General features: G+C 44.0%; 1 protein-coding gene across 1 annotated transcript in view; it reads left to right on the plus strand.

Moving 5' to 3' along the window:
- The window catches only part of LOC115471705 (ER membrane protein complex subunit 3-like), a 43123-nt gene extending 26015 nt beyond the window's left edge, over window positions 1-17108 (plus strand). The window contains exons 4-5 of the mRNA XM_030205493.1: window positions 3121-3164; window positions 17022-17108. Of these exons, the coding sequence (XP_030061353.1) occupies window positions 3121-3164; window positions 17022-17046 (69 nt within the window). The 3' untranslated portion in view covers window positions 17047-17108. The remainder of the gene's footprint in view (window positions 1-3120; window positions 3165-17021) is intronic.
- The last annotated feature ends 2756 nt before the right edge of the window (window positions 17109-19864 follow it).

Genomic DNA, 19864 nt, shown 5'->3' on the forward strand with positions numbered 1-19864 from the left:
CCCCTGACTTCCCAGTGTGGTCCATCTGTATCGTATCACCCCTGTTTCTCCTTTCCTCCAGGGGTATACATGTTCAGGTCGGCAAGTTTCTCCTCGTACATCTTGTTGTGCAAACCCCATACCATTTTCGTCGCTTTTCTTTGAACCACTTCATTTTTTTATTTTTTACTTGCATCCTTAGCAAGATTATGGCCTCCAAAAGTGAACACGATACTCCAAGTGGCCCCTCACCAATGATTTGTACAAGAGCATCACCCACCTTTCCCCATCCCTCCCTCTACCACATAAAGCCCCATCCCCCTGTATCCCCATCCCAAGCATGCACTCCTAGTCCTCTCCTCTGACTTACCAGTGTGGTCCATCCAGTCTACCTGACAAGATAAACTCATTACACATGGTATAAATGAAGAGATATGTCATATGTATACCTGCTCTTGATTTATCTTTGCCATTTTAGAGCATAGACCATAGAAGTCTGGCCAGCACTGACCTTGTTCTAAAATTTGTGAAGTTATTGTCAGAGCCCCTGAAAACTCCACTCCAGCCCATCCAAATCTATTCAGTCTTGATCAGGGCACAGACCGTTGAAGTGTCCCCAGCACTGGCTTTCCTACCTAAACTTTTTTTGTTCTAATCCTTCTAAAGAGGATCACAACACTTTTCTAAATTCTGTTACCGTTTTCATCTGTACTACCTCCTGCGGGAAGGCATTCCAGGCATCTACTAAAAAATACTTCCTCACATTCCTCAGTCGGCCCCCTTTCAACCTCAATTCATGCCCTCCAGTTCTACCACCTTCCCATATCTGCAAAAGGCTTGCTTTCAGATTAATACCTTTCAAATATTTGAACATCTGTATCATCACCCTTGTTTCTTTTTTCCTCTAGGGTATACTTGTTTAGGTCAGTAAGTCTCTCCATGTATGTTTTGCTACATAAACCCCGAACCATTTTCGTCGCTTTTCTCTGAACCACTTCGTCTTTTTACATCCTTAGTAACATAAGGCCTCCAAAACTGAATGCAATACTCAAGTGGGGCCTCGCATGTACAGGGTTCTGCTGGTTATACCTCTCTCTATGCAGCCTAGTATCCTTCTGGCCTTGGTCACCACCTTATTGCACTGTTTAGACATCTTGAGATCTTCTGACACTATCACCCCCAGGTCCTTTTCCTGAGCCAAGCTTACCAATCTTTCCCCTGCTATCCAGTACATCTCTTTTGTATTTCTGCACCCCAAGTGCATCACTCTGCACTTTTTGGCGTTAAATTTTAATTCTGAACTACACTCAAGCTCTCAGATAGATAATTAGAAAATCGAAAACACAGCTTCACACCTGCTGTGTATCCCAGTGGATGTAGGAAAAAACCATCACCCTACTGACTTTATCAGTGTTAATATATGTGGAGAAAAAAGCTTCAGTAACGCCATCCAGCCAGACCAAAATCATCAGACTATAAGGCATGGGCCCAGCGCAACATCATCTAGCTCAAAAAAAAACTCCACAGTGTTTAAGCTAAACAGGTGATCAAATAATAGGTTAATTCCTAATTCCAAAGATCACAGAATCTCTAACATGTACACTTCTTTGCAGTCTTATAATATAGTTATACTGCCGACTACTTATCTTGACTCCAATGTCTGTGGTGTTGCGCTCTCATACAGTAGCACCAACCATAACCCAACAGGGAGTCCCCGTTTCGCTGTCGCTGCTTCAGGGGTTCGGCACACTTATACATTTTTAAATTTCAATTTTTCATCTGCTGCTTTTCATGGACACGTATATCATCCTGTGTCTCCTTGGCTGCAACCCGAAAGCAGAATTAGGAATTAACCTATTATTTGATCACCTGTTTAGCTTAATTTAAACACCGTGGAGTTTTTTTTAACTAGATGATGTTGCCCGGGCCCACACCTTATAGTCTGATGGTTTCAGTCTGGCTGGGTGGCATTACTGAAGCTTTTTTCACCACATATATTAACACTTATTAAATTTTAACTGCCAGACCCTTGACCAGTAATGTTTGGAGATCCCGTCTCATGGTTTCTACTCCCTCCAGGGTATCCACTGTATTGGCTATCTTCATGTCATGTGCAAAAAGGTAAATGTTTCCTTCTAACCCTTCAACAATGTCTTGCACAAATATGTTAACCAGAATCGGCCCCAGCACTGACCCCTGAGTCACTCCTTATTTATTTATTTATTTATTTTGCATTTGTATCCCACATTTTCCCACCTCATTGCAGGCTCAATGTGGCTTACAATACATCATCGATAGTGGAAGTGATAAATCTTTAGTTTTGGCCCAAGGGCTCTGATCTCTGTCCACCTTGAAGAGGCAAATTACCACCCTCCAAGGTTTCATCTGGAGCCACCAGACCTTGTACTGCCCCATGCAAATTGGTGGTCAGCTCCTCCTGTTCTCCAATTCTGCGTTCCACCTCATCCATTCTGTCAACCAGGTCCACTTTATCTTTTCGAATTTCTTTGTCTACTTCTTTAATGCAACCTCGAACCAGCTGAAACTCATTTTTAATATTAGCCATCCATTCACGCAGATCTCCTTTGGTAAGAACTGCCACTTCTCCTTTCAGGGAGCCTTGTGAGCGCTGCACCATATCTTCTTCTTCTTCTTCCTCGTCCTCCTCCAAAATATTCTCTCCCAACATCAGTGGCTCCGCCATTTTGGAAGGCTGTGTATGTTTCAAGCTTTCCTGATCCATCACCCGTCAGGACTCCTCCAACCTTTTATTCGCTGGCATCTCTGCACTTAATTGCTCATTAGCTGTGCAATGTGCTAAATCTGCAACACTTTGGTGAGATATAGACTTTGTAGGCAGTACTAGAGACAGGTAATCACTCAGGTAGCAATTACACTGGAAACGTTTGGCTAGGGAAACATTTGCCTAAAGTTTTGGCCTTGGTGTCTGCCTAGCTAGAACCTAATGAAGGAATAATGCGAAGGTGGAAGTATAATTATTATATAATAAAAATTTTGGCAAGCAAATACAAAAATATATTATGCAACAAATACTAAAGACTACACCAATAGATATATTCTAAGCACTTAAAAATTTTGCAAGTCTTAAACAGAGTTAAAGCATCTTTGGCATTCTTGCAGGAGACTCATTTGGATGCAGCTGAGCATGATAAACTCAAGAAATGGTAAGTGGAAGACTATCTTGAGGTCCCTGCAAATCTTCTGAAAGTGAATTCATTGCTCCATGGCAGATTCAGTCATGAGCTCCCCAAAACTGTAGCCTGTAGTACTTTGATAAAAACAAAGCACTATTTGAGTTATGATACAAATTAACTAGTTTATGGAAAGAAAACCCAGCTCAGTGATCTGTTACTAATTAAGTGTAGTGACACTTTTCCATCCAGTCAAGATAGTGAGGGGTTTTTTTTCCAGTGATCAAGAAATGGCCTACACTTGGGCACATCTTTGTTTTTAGAGGAACTAGTGGCATTTGATTAGCTTTATCAGCAAGCTCCTATCAAAAGCAGGGACCAATTTGCTGTGCTCAGTTGGTCCACTGTATAAAAACCTTGTGCCCATTGGCTCTTCACTCTGGCTTTCTTTGAAGCAGATGCTCAGGAGCTTACTTCTGTTTCAGCCTTGCGTTGTGCTTTGAATGATGTTCTCCCTAAAGTCACCTAAAGCTTTTAGAAATATAGGCACATGATTTTGGACCTGGAGAGGTGGAAGCTGATATTAATGTGCTGATACAGCAAACTCAGCTGGTTCATGATGCTAATTCTGAACTAGTACTGGAGCATACTTCTTGCAAACTCAGGCACATAAAGCAGGTTGCATTCCATCATTTTTTTTTTTAATGTGAAAAGGAGGACGGGACCCTATTTCATGCATTTTGGAGTTGTGTTTGGATTAAGGATTTTGGGGTGGCAATTGCTTGGTACATGGGACATATCCTGTGCTTGATTTGGCTCTCTTTGCTGGGCTTCTTATTGGGTAAACTGGAAATATGTGGACTTCATGGGAAACTGTATTTTCTCTGAGGACAAACAAACCTATGATTCTCATGTGGGTAATGCAATCCACATTGCCTGGTCCAGAGCTTGTGACATGCTTTTTACAGAGTCTCGTTCCAAAACGCATGCGCAAGTGCCTTTCCATCTGCCGCAAGAGCATGGGACCATCAGTTCATTTTTTCTGCAGTAAAGAGTGCATGCATTTTTCTCTTCTCTCCTCACAGCTGCTGGTTTGGTTTTTCTAACGGATCTTTTTGTGCTTTCACAGTTTCTTTTAGTTTTGCTTTATTCTGTACCTTGTTCGGGGTATTCTTCCTTACAATTAGTCTAGTTTCCTTTTTTTAGATTTCCTTTATTTTATTTATTTATTTATTTATTTATTTGTTACATTTGTATCCCACATTTTCCCACCTTTTTGCAGGCTCAATGTGGCTTACATATAACCGTTAACAGTGTTAGCCGATTACGGTTTGAATAAATACATAGTATGAATGAATACAAAGTGATATTGTGGTATAATGAGGTATATGTATGGTAGGAAACAGTTGGGGGAACTTAGAGAGGGAAAGGGGGAAGAAGAGTCAGGTAATTTCCGTTGCAGTCTTTGGTTATGTTGTGTCGCAAGTGATCAGTATTTTTATATCGAGTCATTGGGGTATGCTCTTCTGAACAGGTCTGTCTTTAGTGCTTTCTGAAAATCTAGGTGGTCGAGTGTAGTTTTTACTTCTTTTGGCAATGCGTTCCATAGTTGAGCTCTTAGGTAGGAAAAGCTGGTTACATAGGTGGCTTTGTATTTGAGTCCCTTGCTGCTTGGGTAGTGGAGGTTTAGATATGATCGTGCAGATTTTGTGGAGTTTCTGGTTGGCAGGTCAATGAGGTCTGTCATGTAGCCCGGTGCCTCGCCGTAAATAATTTTGTGAACAATCGTGCAGATTTTGAAAGTGATTCGTTCTTTGATTGGTAGCCAGTGCAATTTTTCTCTGAGTGGTCTGGCGCTGTCGAAACGTGTTTTTCCAAATATAAACCTGGCTGCTGTATTTTGGGCGGTCTGAAGTTTCTTTATGATTTGATCCTTGCATCCCGCATAGATTCCATTACAGTAATCTGCATGGCTTAATACCATGGACTGTACCAGGTTACGAAATATGTCCCTTGGGAAGAATGGTTTTACCCGTTTGAGTTTCCACATTGAGAAGAGCATTTTCTTTATGATGGACTTCACTTGGGTCTCTAGTGATAGGTTACGGTCGATTGTTACTCCGAGAATTTCCAGGCTGTCTGAGACAGGGAGGGTGTATCCTGGGGTGTTAATGTTTGAGGGTTTGTATGTATTGTATTGGGATGAGATGATGAGACAGTGTGTTTTTTCTGTATTGAGTTTTAGCTGGAATGTATTTGCCCATGAATTTATGATGTTTAGGCTTAGTTTGATTTCGTTGGTGATTTCCGCCAGATCATGTTTGAATGGAATATATAATGTAACATCATCAGCATAGATAAATGGGTTGAGGCCTTGGGTGGATAGGATCTTGACTAGTGGAGTCATCATGAGGTTGGAGTGGATCGGTGATAGTGGTGATCCTTGTGACAAGGTGTTGATTGCTGATCGGTTGGCTGTTTCTTTGTTCTCTCTGTAGATTAGCTTGTTTTTATAACCACATGTATACATAAAGGAATTATTCAAGCCAATCAGCTTCTTTTCAGAGAAAGCTGTTGTGACCCCTGAGGCAGACGCTTTGGCGCCGAAACACAGACCATGTCAGGGTCCTTGATATGAATATTTTGAATAAGCTGTTTCTTAATATTATCTCCCTATTGGTTTGCACATTTGTCAGTGGAGGAAGCTTTGCTAGAGTCCAAGCTGGAGCTGACACCTCAACACCCCTCTCAGGACATGGTTACTTTTCATCCAGGCAGGCTCGATCTCAGACCTCCTGTGAGTAGTTCCTGGCTGACACCAATGAAAAGCACTCATGGGAGTCTCTACCGTACTTCTCAGAGGAGGAGTCTTACAGCATCTTGTCTAATCCCTGCCAGGAGTCTCCACAGTACTTCTCTGAGGAGTCTTATAGCCCTGTGTGATCCCTGCCCTCCACAGAAAAAGAGAAAGTCTCCTTTCCTTCCCATCTTTTTTGATGTAGCGTCCAGGATCTCTGCTCAGAGTATAGCGATGCGCAGGCTCTCATGGCTGCATGTCTGACTTAGACCTGGCGGTCCAACAGAGCTTGGCAGATGCTATGTGCCGGGGGGGGGGGGGGGGGGGGATGATTTTTGGAGAGAAGGTGGAGGAGGTCGCTGACTTCATAAATAAGCACCTTGCATCCAAACCAAAGTTTCAGCGTGCTTGTCTGACATTGCTGTCTGGATGTCTCAACGCCACCTGAAATTAAATATGACCAAAACCGAACTTCTCATTTTCCCCCCCAAACCCACCTCCCCGCTCCCCCCGTTTTCTATTTCTGTTGATGGCTCTCTCATTCTCCCTGTCTCCTCAGCTCGAAACCTTGGGGTCATCTTTGACTCTTCTCTCTCCTTCTCTGCTCATATCCAGCAGACCGCCAAGACCTGTCGTTTCTTTCTTTACAACATCCGTAAAATCCGCCCCTTTCTCTACCCCCGAGCACTCTACCAACATCCGTAAAATCCGCCCCTTTCTCTACCGCCCGAGCACTCTACCAAAACCCTCATCCACACCCTTGTCACCTCTCATTTAGACTACTGCAATCTGCTTCTTGCTGGCCTCCCACTTAGTCACCTCTCCCCTCTCCAGTCGGTTCAAAACTCTGCTGCCCGTCTCATCTTCCGCCAGGGTCGCTTTACTCATACTACCCCTCTCCTCAAGACCCTTCACTGGCTCCCTATCCGTTTTCGCATCCTGTTCAAACTTCTTCTACTAACCTATAAATGTATTCACTCTGCTGCTCCCCAGTATCTCTCCACACTCGTCCTTCCCTACACCCCTTCCCGTGCACTCTGCTCCATGGATAAATCCTTCTTATCTGTTCCCTTCTCCACTACTGCCAACTCCAGACTTCGCGCCTTCTGTCTCGCTGCACCCTACGCCTGGAATAAACTTCCTGAGCCCCTACGTCTTGCCCCATCCTTGGCCACCTTTAAATCTAGACTGAAAGCCCACCTCTTTAACATTGCTTTTGACTCGTAACCACTTGTAACCACTCGTCTCCACCTACCCTCCTCTCTTCCTTCCCGTTCACATTAATTGATTTGATTTGCTTACTTTATTTATTTTTTGTCTATTAGATTGTAAGCTCTTTGAGCAGGGACTGTCTTTCTTCTATGTTTGTGCAGCGCTGCGTACGCCTTGTAGCGCTATAGAAATGCTAAATAGTAGTAGTAGTAGAGGAGGGGTGGGAAGAGATATCAGAACAAGTAAGGAGGTGTGGTGTAGGAGGAAGGAGTGGGGGTAGCTAGGGGGGTGTTAGACATGATCGTTCCAATAAGTGGAGCTGTAAGAAGGGGTTAGGGGGGTATGGGTATAGTAGGGGGAGGGTCGGGGGGGAGGGAAGAGGGACCGGAAGCTGTGGAAGAAAAGAAGAGGATGTTTGAGAGAGGGATGTGTGTGGGAGTGTGAGCAGGGGGGTGGAGGATGGAGGCTGTGACATCCTCCCCCAATATATAGAGGAAGTTATGTCAATTTATTGGATGGATACACATGTGAGCCATGGTGAAAATGGTGACTTGGAATGTGGGTGGGATTAACTCAACTATTAAAAGATCCAAAATTTTGCAACAATTACATAGACATAAGATAGACATTGCCCTCCTACAGGAGACTCACTTAAATTCAGTAGAACACGGGAAGTTGAAAACTTGGTGGGTTGGTGAGTGTTTGACAGCTGCATCCCAGGGAAAAAGAGGCGGGATAGCCATTTTGTTTAAAAAGGTAGAAACAGCCCAGATAATTGCAACAGATCCAGAGGGGAGGTATATATTGGTTCAAGTGGTTATTAATCACTGGAAGATATATATCTGTAATTTGTATGCATCAAATCAGTATGACAAGAAATTTTACCGTACTTTGCTTCACTTATTAGTGACAAAAGAGTACTCCCCTTTGGTGGTGGGTGGGGAGTTTAATGCAGCCTGGGATCCGGTATTAGACCGTTCGTCCAACACGCAAAAAACTGTATATTATGCGAACGCGGGCCTGCTACGTTTGAGTCACTTGTTGGGATTGGTAGATGTCTGGCGGGAACTGCACCCTCAGGATAAAGACTATACTCACCTGTCTAGGGCACATGCAACACAGGCGCGGATAGATTATTTGTTGATACCCAAAGAGGAGTTTGGGCAGGTAAGCAAAACAGAAATAGGCCCTTATGTTATCTCCGATCATGCCTGGGTCTGGATGGACTGGGCAATAGGGACTCTAAAGGAAGGTATCAACAGGTGGCGATTCCCGCTAGAGCTATATAAAGATCCTAATTTTAAGGAAAGGTTGTTGAGCACGTGGGAAAGTTTTAAGACAACAAATTTAGAGCATGAGCTCTATTGGGAAACAGCCAAAGCAGTACTCGGCGGAAATGTATAAGTTATTCACACCATGTGCGGAGGTCTCGGGACAAAGAAATATTTAGATTGGGGACATTGTTAAGGAAAGCCCGGCAACGATATGGGCAGTCTCATGCTAGGGTAGATAGACTAAGGTTGATAGAAATACAGACGGCATTGAATTCATTGCTACACCAGAGAGCAGTTAAATCACAAACATATTACCGATACCAACTGTATCAACATGGTAATAAGGCAGGCCGGCCATTGGCAAGATTGATAGGCCAGAGAAAGGGAGTGCAGCACATAACCACCATACGGAATAGCAAGGGTCAAATGGTCCACATGGACCAGGTTATCTGTGCGGCCTTTCACAAGTATTATGGTAACCTGTACGAGCACCCGGTGGATGAAGGGCTAGTGGGAGAGCAATACCTGGATAACATTAGCATGCCCAAAATTACTAGTAAAGCGGGAGGTAAGTTGAATGCCCTAATAACAGAGGATGAAGTAGTGGGGGCGATCAACCAGAGCCGTTTGATGAAAGCTCCTGTAGTAGATGGCTTCAGAGCAGAGTTTTATAAATTGATGGGCCTGGAGATTGCCCCTGCGCTCACCAAATTCTTTAATACATGTACAGATGAGGAGCTGGTGCCTCCATCCTTGGCTATGGCCCAGATAGCGGTATTACCTAAGCCGGGGAGAGACCCTACTAATCCAGACTCGTATAGGCCCATATCGCTATTGAATTTTGAGGTTAAACTGTTCGCCAAAATAATGGCAAACCGAATGGCCCGGGTGCTGCCACACCTGATTCATGAAGCACAAGTAGGCTTTGTGAAAGAACGTACGGTGGCTAAGAACTTGCGCACTATTTTGTCAACGTTGGAGTATAGGGGACGAGAAGATTTCCCATCCCTGATGGTTATCTTCGATGCGGAGAAGGCATTCGACCGGGTACATTGGGAGTTTTTGTTTGCCTGTTTGAAGGCTTATGGATTCGCAGGACGATTTGTATCAGTCATCAAGGCCTTATATGCTGACCCTCAGGTGATGGTATTGGTTAATGGGAGGGAGTCTGAGCCTTTTCAGGTACTTAGAGGCACGCGGCAAGGATGTTCTCTATCTCCACTCCTCTTTGTACTAACATTGGACCCTTTGATTAGGGATATAATGGGCAATCCATGTGTTCGGGGAGTGCAGATAGGTTCACATTGCTTTAAGGTGGCAGCATTCGCTGATGATTTGCTGGTTCATATAAGAGATCCGATGTGTTTGCTTCAGGCGCTTTTGGAATCTTTTAAGGAATATGGAGACTATGCGGGTTTTAGGCTAAATTTGAATAAATCGGAAGCTCTGCCGTCTTCGACACAGGTGAAGGCTTTATGGGGCTCAGAATTTCCGTTGAAGTGGGCCTCTGGTACTTTCAAATACTTGGGGATCCATATGTCTATGAAGAATGGGGATTTATATAACTTGAATATAATGACCCTAATGGAAGCTGCCAGGAAACAGCTCGACAGCAGGAGAGATCTTCCAGTATCTTTAATGGGAAGAGTGGGGTTGGTGCAAATGGTGATATTCCCTAGATGGTTATGTGCTCTTCAGAGCCTGCCACTGAGGCTAAAGCAAGCAGATCTGAAAAAAAGTATATGGATTATTTAGTAAATTCTGTTGGGCTGGAAAAAAGCTGAAAATTAGAGTGGAGAGGTTGAGTGGTTCATGGAGGCAAGGGGGAGGGGGGCTCCCAGATTTAAGACAGTATAACTGGGCCCGTCTGTTGGGGCACTTGGGGGATTGGTTTGGGCACACGCAGGTATATACTCCCATAGAAGTAGAAAGAGCATTGTTTGCCCCTTATGACTTTTACTCATTACTGCATTTGGGTAGGACAAGACTTTGAAGGATGGGATCCTGTTGCGTCCCCTGCAAGAGGTCTGGAGGGTGTTAGTTGGTAAACTAGGAGGCAATGCAGAGGTTTCGGATCAATTATCCTTGAGGAGTAATGTAGATTTCCCGCCAGGCATGGATAATCCCACCTTTCAAATATGGGAAAAGAAAGGCATAGTTCGGCTAGAAGACTTATTTTCCAAGGAAGGGCAAATGATAAGTTTCATGCAATTGCAGGAAAAAGTGGTGGAAACGTGGGGCAATCGATTTGCGTATGCGCAAACCAGACATTATATGAGGGTCCTGGATCAGTCGAGGTTAGGGAATTCCTTGGGTTCGAAAGTCTGAGATTATTTTCAATGGGATCATGGACCAAGGGCTCTGTGTCAAACTTACGCAAAGGTTTGATACAGGAGGGAGTAGGAAGGAACTTCACCTCTTTGAAAGACAAGTGGGCAGAAAAATTAGGGATATCCCTGAGATCTTGGGATGTGGCTGCCACCATTCGGGGCATTCCAGCGTTGACCAGAGATGCCAGACTCCGGGAATGTGGGCTTAGAGTAGTGCTCAGAGCATACATGGCTGGGGTGCAATTGGCACATGTGCGACTTGGGGAAGGATATAATTGTGCTAAATGTAGACAATCTGCTCACACTCTCAAGTAAAATATTTTTGGGAGCAAATTAAACGATTTTTGAATCAGTTGGTGGGCCGAGATATAGGAGGGTCGGTGGAACAGTTGCTTTTGGATGTTCCCCAAGCCTTTAAAACAATATTGCCTAGACCTGCTGTGTTGCTCTGTTGGAAATTTGCTTTGGTGGGGAAAAAGGTCATATTAAAATATTGGATAGCAGGGGCGTAGCCACGGGTGGGCCTGGATGGTCCTAGGCCCACCCAGTTTGGGTTCAGGCCCACCCAGCAGCGGAGCGGAGGGAGCAGGCAGCACTGATCCTGCAACTGCCTCCTCTCTGACGGCAGCGCTTTCCAGATGCTGCCTACCGCCGCCACGATCTACTTCCTCCCTCTGTCTCACTCTCAGTCTCAACAGCAGCGGTAGCATCGCGATTCAAACACGCTGCCTCCTGCTTCTAACCCGGAAGTGTCTCCTCTGCAGAGGAGACGCTTCCGGGTTAGAAGCAGGAGGCAGCGTGTTTGAATCGCTACCGCTGCTGTTGAGAGTGAGACAGAGGGAGGACTCGGAGGTAGATCGTGGCGGCGGTAGGCAGCATCTGGGAAGCGCTGCCGTCAGAGAGAGGGTGGGCAGGTGGAATGGGAGGGAAGGATGCATGGGGGTGAAGGAGAATCGCTGGACACATGGATGGGAGAGGAGAGTCACGGGATGGAGGTGGGGGTCAGGGGAGAGAGGAGAATTGCTGGGGATGATGGATGGAGGTGGGGGCAAGGGAGAGAGGAGAATTGCTGGGGATGATGGATGGAGGTGGGGGGCAAGGGAGAGAGGAGAATTTCTGAGGATGGATGGATGGATGGAGGTGGGGGTCAGGGGAGAGAGGAGAATTGCTGGCGATGGATGGAGGTGGGGGCAGGGGAGAGAGGAGAATTGCTGGGGATGGATGGATGGAGTGGGGGGCAGGGGAGAGAGGAGAATTGCTGGGGATGGATGGATGGAGTGGGGGGCAGGGGAGAGAGGAGAATTGCTGGGGATGATGGATGGATGGAGGTGGGGGGGTAGGGGAGAGAGGAGAATTGCTGGGGATGGATGGAGGTGGGGGCAGGGGAGAGGAGAATTTCTGGGGATGGATGGATGGAGGTGGGGGGCAGGGGAGAGGAGAATTGCTGGGAATGGATGGAGGGGACAGGGGCAAGAACAGAATTGCTGGGGATGGATGGATAGGGGCAGGGGAGAGAAGAGAATTGCTGGGGATGGATGGAGGGGAGAGGAGAGTTGCTGGACATGGGTGGATGGAGGGGGAGGGAAGAGGAGAGATGAAGGTTGCTGGACATGGGTGGATGGAGGGGAAGGCAGAGGAGGGTTGCTGGACATGGATGGATGGAGGGAAGGGCAGGAGAGAGGAGGCTGCTGGATATGGATGGAGGAGAGGGAAGGGAGAGAGAAGGAATGCTGGACATGGATGGAGGGGAGGGAAGAGTGAGGAAGGAGATGAGATGAGGGAAAAGGAAGAGAGGAGAAAATTGCACATGGATGAAGAAAATAGGCAGAAGCTGGATCCACTGGACAGTCAAGTCTGCGGAGGACCCAGAGCAAGAAATGAAGAAGAAAGGCGGAAAGTAAAGAAATAAATGGAAAGGAAGCCCTAGAAACGGAGTAAAGAGGACAGATAGCAGCAGAATCAGATACTGGGCCAGTATGATCAGAAAAACAAAGTCACCAGACAGCAAAGGTAGAAAAAAAATCATTTTATTTTCATTATAATGATTGGAACATGTCCACTTTGAGAATCAGGTGCTCAACATTAAAAGTTTATATTTATTTATTTACTTATTTATGGCATTTTATCCCACATTAAACATGAATGAGATTGGAACCTGGGATCATTTAATGTTTTTTTTCCTGGAGAGAGTAATGCATTGCCTCCCCCACCCCCCCAGGCTCTCTCCCCGGCTATAGCCAGCTCTGCAATTTTGAGGGGAGGTGGACGGGGGGGGGGGGGGGCGCAGAGGTGGGCTGGGGAGAGAGCCTGTTGTTAAACATTTACCAGCACACCACTGTCTAGTGCCCACCCATGCAACCTGTTGGCCCACCCAAAAATTGACTTCTGGCTACGCCACTGTTGGATAGTAGCAGATACGCCGGCCTACTGACACTGGAGAAATCGGATACATTTACTAGCAGCCTGGGAAGCGAAAGATGCTAGAGGGTCGCCCAAGAGAGGCAAGGCATACCTGACAATCTGGAACCCTTACCTCCAAATTTTAAGTCCCCGAGGCACAGCTTTATTCTAAACAGTCTGCGTTAAATTAATGTCATGCTCCTTACGCACTAGCTTAGAGATGTGCTAGGTCTCAGCAGCTTCTGAAAAAGGGGGGGAGAGGGGGGATTAGGGGTTGAAGACGATAGTAGGGTGGGGGATGGAGTGATAGGGGTTTGGGCAGGTAGGGGAGGGTGGGAGGGTTATGGATGATCGGAGACTTAAAGGTAACTCAGTGTTATAAGCTATGTAGAAGGGTTTTTGATAAGAATGTGGTATTGCCATAATCGGCAACATCATACACGAAGGAGCAAGCTGGACTTTGGTGGCGACACGAACTAAAAGAGTTGATCAGATGGCTCCATGGGAGGGGACTAATGAAGGTAAAATAGAGGATGCTGTAATCCTGAGAAGAGATAAGTTAGTGTCGTCTAGGAAAAGTGTACTGTCAATAGTCTGTATTCGGTAGGTGTTGCTGGAATTGTTTAAAGACACCTGTAATAAAAGGAAGGTGTAACACCATAAAGGAGGGGGATTGGGGAAAGAGGGGGAGGGGAAAAGATAAAAAATTTTGATGCTGAGAGAATATATTGTGTATGTTCTGATGTTCAGGTTGAACTTGCAAACTATTGCAAATGGAGCCTGTTGAGTGTTTACTCTGTGGTTGCATCAATAAAAATGTTGAAACATAAATCATCTAGCTCAATGCTTCTGAAACCTGGTCCTGGAGGCACCCCAGCCAGTCAAGTTTTCAGGATATCCACTTCATGCAAATCTATCTCATGAATATTCATTGTGGATATATGGAAGACTGGCTGGTGTGCCTCCAGGACCAGGTTTGGGAACCACTGATCTAGCTCCTTGAACTGAAAAGGCATACATTACTGACTCCAAATCATCATGATCTAAAAACAACTTTAGCCGACAAAACATTTACAAGGTGGCAAAAGAATGTTGAATCATTCTTGATATTTTGAAAGACCTAGTTCCCAAATATCTGTGGCCCAGTTGCTTAAACATTCCCTGAGTTCCAGCTACTCGTGTCAAGGCAGGTACTGGCTCTGGATTACTGAACTATAAAAATCCGGACCTCCTGATATTCAGTGTTTAAGTTGAGGAGTGTGGTAGCCGTGTTAAAGTTGTAAATCAGAAAACCAGCCCTGCACCAAAGACATCCTTGACCTAACTACCTCATGTACAACAGCACTTCCCTTAGCATCTAGAGCAAGTACCTGAATATTGTCATCATGCATATAAAAATGCATATGCATAGTGGAGCCAAATACAGTGGAGGAGTGGCCTAGTGGTTAGGGTGGTGGACTTTGGTCCTGGGGAACTGAGGAACAGAGTTCAATTCCCGGCACAGGCAGCTCCTTGTGACTCTGGGCAAGTCACTTAACCCTTCATTGCCCCATGTAAGCCGCATTGAGCCTGCCATGAGTGGGAAAGCGCGGGGTACAAATGTAACAAAAATAAAATAAATTAAACAAAGGGACAACATGAGCTTTGCATAACCCTACACAATAATGGCCATGCATGGGAGCAAGCCATACCCACTGCAACCTCCACATTAAAAACAGCAAAACTGACTCCATGCTGCTCTCCTTTTATGGACACACTTCATCTAGCACTTGCAACAGTATAGAATGGTTGATAGCCTTGATTTTGTATATAAATTTATTTAATAACACAAAATCCTCTGTCTAGCCAGCAATCATTTGTCATCAAAACCTGTATCAAAAAACTCCAATAATTGAGTAGCCACCACTTTCTTGATTATCTTCCCTATGAAAGGATGCTTAGAAATTGGCTGGTAATTGTCTGCCCTATGGAAGTTAAAAGTGGGTTTCTTAAGAATAGGACAAAGTGCTGCATATTTTAAATCTGAGGGAAAACTCTCCTTTAGTGTTAATAATTACAGCTGGCCCTGTAGTAAAGACTCAGCCATGCAGACCAAGGAAGCTGGACATGGATCGAAAATGTAGTTCATCTCACTCTCTTAAGAATACATGACACATCAGTAATTTAAGAAGCCCATTCAGATAGCAGTCCAGACTCTTGAACCTGTACTAGCTTCCCAGAACAGAACAGTACAGAAATCACTACATCACTTTCCCCCAACCAAGTTTCTATAACATAAACCCCATCAACAAAACTTCTCCACCAATAACTCTGCTTTATTCTGTGCCAAACTAGCATTGATCAAGACCAGCTTATGTTCAACATCGGCTCTTGTTCCACATTAGGTCATGTTCTTGACTCCTCCTGCTTCCTGCACATAAAGTATCTCATTAAGAGTCCTGTCAGACTTTTTAAACCTTCCTGCCTCCTCCGCCCTATCCAATTGAACAAAGTCCATTATGTTCCTCCTGCTGACTTACCACTGTAATCCTCCCTTTCTGTTTGCCACCCACAAAACCCAGCAGCAGAAAACAACAAAAAAAATGTACAGTTCCACCCCTTGCCCAAAACACAATCCTGTTCAACAGTCCAACCCCAGCAATTCTGATGCTGTGTCTGCAAGGTCTATGCAGGCTGCATGTGAACTGCGGTGGAGCTGCAGTTCATGAGTCCAAATGGTGTTTTTTGGCCTGAGGTAAGACTTTGCTAATATATTTGTGGTCTTTTGATGATTTGGGAGGGGTCAAGGAAGCCACTTTCCCTTCAGGTTTCAGCAAATGCTTTAACTTAACAGTGATGAGCTGTAGGCCTGGAAGTCTTTGAAAACAGCTATAAGCCTGGAAGTCTTTGAAGACAGCTGGTCTTCATAGAAGATTCTTGACTGATGCCCAGAACTTGCAGCTTTCTGGGCAGAGGAGACTTTGTTTTTTAACCTTTACCTTTTCATTATCTAAGTTCTGTATGACCACTTGAAGGCTCAATCTTTGTCCTCTCTGAAACATTTGAGCACAATGTTTGCAGTCCGGACTTATATAAAACACTGGGAGGAGTGTTGAAGTTCTGAATTTTTTTCCTGTCACACTTTGGGCAATGTCTAAACCTAGTCTTTAGCGACATTTTAGAATTAAAAAAAAAAAATTTTCTTACTTTAAAGAAATGAATTTGACATTGAGTAAATGGACAAATAATGTCAGAATACTTTCAACAACATTTCATAATTTACCAAGACAACTTCGTTACGCTCTGCTGAGCAGATAGTTGAAACTGCCGCTTGCATGAAGGACTGTGCATGCTTAGAATTTTGTACTAAAGGTCTGAGTTCTGGGAGAGCAGTTTGTCTCTGCACCATTGGATTGTCACTTACTTTGCATGTCTGACAATCCTGCTTTTGAACAGAAAATTTAATTAAAAAAAAAGTTTCCTCCACCAAAGATGCACAAAAGTGTTCAAAGCAGGTGCTAGTGTAGCTTCAGTGAATGTTGATTCATGTAAGTTCAAAGAAATTGTCGGACCGTTAACTTTTTAGAAAACCTAGGGCTCCTATTTACACTACCATACATTTCTTTTTAATTGCTGTCCTCCTTGTACTAGTTTTGATTGGTCATAAAGTTAGTAATTACATTTGAATTTAGGAGGATGAAAGGCGGACAGTTAACTTTATAGAAAACACAGGGCTCCTATTTACACTGCCATACATTTCTTTTTAATTGCTGTCCCTGTGGCAGTTTTGGTCATGAAGTTAGTAATTACATTTGAATTTAGGAGGATGAAAGAGTTAATGAAAGTAAAAACATTTGACTTTCTTGAGATGAGCAATGTTTTTCCTCTCCAACTGCAGGCAGAATGGGAGGCACTGGAACTAACAGACCACCAGTGGGCCTTAGATGATGTGGAAGATGAGCTCATGGCCAAAGATCTGAACTTTGAAGGAATGTTCAAGAAGGAGCTGCAGACATCCATCTTCTAAGGAAGGAACAGAGTGTGTGGCTAACAGTCTTAGTTTTAGTTTATTGAGGCTCACAGAAGTACCTAAACCTGTTTTTTGTGTCAGTAATGGTATGTATCAGTCAGATCTATATGTGTTCTGGACTACAATGAACTCTGTTATAGCAACACATTGTTAAAACAAGTTCTGTAATATCTTTTAAAGTAAAAGCTAGTTGGGTTTTCACTGGAACTGATTACATTTCCATAGCAGAAATTTCATCTACTTACAGTTTGTAATTTGAAAAAATACAGGTAGCAAACAATACTGTCAGTTTAATTTCACTTAAGTTATGAGCTTTTTTCTACCTGCCTGTACCCTGTGGTCTGTAGAGCTACAGAAAAAGAAATTTGACGTAACTATTCTGTGAAAGTGAACGTATTGAGGGCATAAGAGAAGTGAATATAGCTGAAGCTGTGGTGTTAACTGTGCAGAGAAAATTTGGCAGTTGCTTGGAAGCACTTGGTTCTTTGGTATGTAGTTATCCATCAATTGTGCTAGTGCTAGCATTGCAAGCAGAATAATTTCCTTCCTTAGGACTGCAAGTTCATGTTAGGAATATGACAAACGGAAAGTGATTAGATCTAATCTTGTGTTCACAGCAAGGACGGAGGTTTCTGGCTGTTCTTTGAATGTCAGCACAAGGCAAGGATGTAGGCTGCCACCTCGCACAAGTTTCTATATCGCATATACAAGAATTAAGTAACCATAAAGTTCACTGTAAGTTCCACTCTGAAGGAATTAATTTGATAGAGGAAATAGACCAAATGTGGCATGGAACAAAAAACTGGAGGAAATGGACCAAATGTGGCATGGAGTAAAAAAAACTGGTTCAAAGACGCAGTTCAAAAATGGGCCAGCTTGGATCAAGTGTTCAAGAGAAAAAAAAATCTTCCCCAAGCAGAGGGGAAAAGTTCTAGTTGCTGCAGCCTAGAAACAGTTTGAAAGCAGCCATTCCTAAGAGTTGTGTTTCAGTAAGTCTCCTTTCAGTACTCCCATGGCTACACACACAGGGATTGGAAATAATGCCCTAAGACATGGCTGTTTCCTCCATGCATCCCCTTCTTTCAACCCCACTGCCCTTGCTGGGCTTCCTCTTAGTGACTCAGATGTGTATTTTGTTTGTTGTAAATTCTAGTGTCTGCATTATTTAATTCATAGTGGTTATGAGTAGAGATGCATGTATGTAGAGAAGCATGGTAATACCATGCAATAGTGGCACTTGTCATTAAACTATAAATCTATCCTTTGAAGTCTGTGATGGTGACAGCTAGTTGTTTGATATATTATACTTGTTGTTCTTTCCAAAGTAACAGAAAGTTTGGGTATTGCTGCATCAAAACTATCCCTCCCCTTCACTTCAAGCAGATGTGATGAAAAGAATTCCATGCTTTCTCCAAAGCTTTTTTCATTTGCTTTTCATTCATATTACCTTTAAAATGTCAAGGTTGCCATGTTTCTTCATTCTCACTACCAAATAACACTCCTATTAGAGGCATGCTAGATATAAGTGGAGTCTCAAAAAAAGATTTTATTTTATGTAATTGACATTTTGTTTGTTTTTTAGTATCCAAAAACAAATTCAAATATAAGCGTTCACTAGTCAAAAATGCCACCTCAAAATGAATCTTTAAATTTGTATTCAGATTTGGAGAGACCAGAGAATGAAAGAAGGGTGTAAGGGCTCAGATTTGATCAGCTCTGAGTTACTTTGTGGTACTACCCTGCAGCAGAATATAGTACCTGAGCAGATTTGACCTATTATTTTAATAGGTCCAAGAGAGGACAGTATTTGCAGACAAGAAATGTCTGCTTGCTAGTATTTAGCACCATTGAATTGTAAAAATAGATGGTGAGCAAAAATGTGTGTATTTTCTCCCCATTTCTGCATCTTTCAGCCTCCTTGGAGTGTATAGTCAACATTAATGCTGGCTCATCCATTCATCTAGAACATGTGTAGTCAACATTCTCCGAGGACAAGCAGGCTGCATTATTCTCACAGCGATCTGCGTCGGCCCGGGAATTGGCATAATGCATAGCAAAGTGAAAAAGTTTTGCTAGAGCCTTTCGCATGCATGCAGCACCACACATGCACAAAGTGCTTTCCTGCCTGTCATACAACTGCGCTCCTCAGTTCTTCTTTTTCTGCGTCAGGAGTGGCAGGTTCCAATGTTGCTCCTCATACCTGTTTTCGGCTTTTTCACCTTCCTTTTACTTCTGTTTTTTGTTTAAAAAAAAAAAAAAAGATTTTCGCCTTTTTTTCTTAGTTTGTTTTTGGCCCGCGTTTAAGTTTTCTTTCTTTTAGCTGCAGCCGTCCTTAGGACTGCTCGGCCGGTTCTCCCTTCTTTTTTGCCCCTTTTTAGGCATCATCGCGTTTTTTTTTTTTTATGTAGCTAGAGCAGTCTTCCCTTCCATGTCCTCTAAGACTCCCATCGGCTTCAAACGCTGTACTCTGTGCAACCAGACTATCTCGGGCACAGATACCCATGCATGGTGTATCCAGTGCCTTGGGCCCGACCATAGCCCGGCTCGTTGTGCTCTTTGTCTTCGTATGAAGAAAAGGACTCAACTGGCTCAAGAAACCCATAGTGGAAAACTTTTTGCAGCTCGGTCCGGGTCGTCGACGTCTGGAGTGGATGTAGGCATGGCTGCTCAGAAGCCAAGACATGCTGGGAGTAGCGAAGCATCGAGTGGGT

Source organism: Microcaecilia unicolor, chromosome 6, assembly GCF_901765095.1.
Source record: "Microcaecilia unicolor chromosome 6, aMicUni1.1, whole genome shotgun sequence".
NCBI classification, from domain to species: Eukaryota; Metazoa; Chordata; class Amphibia; order Gymnophiona; family Siphonopidae; genus Microcaecilia; species Microcaecilia unicolor.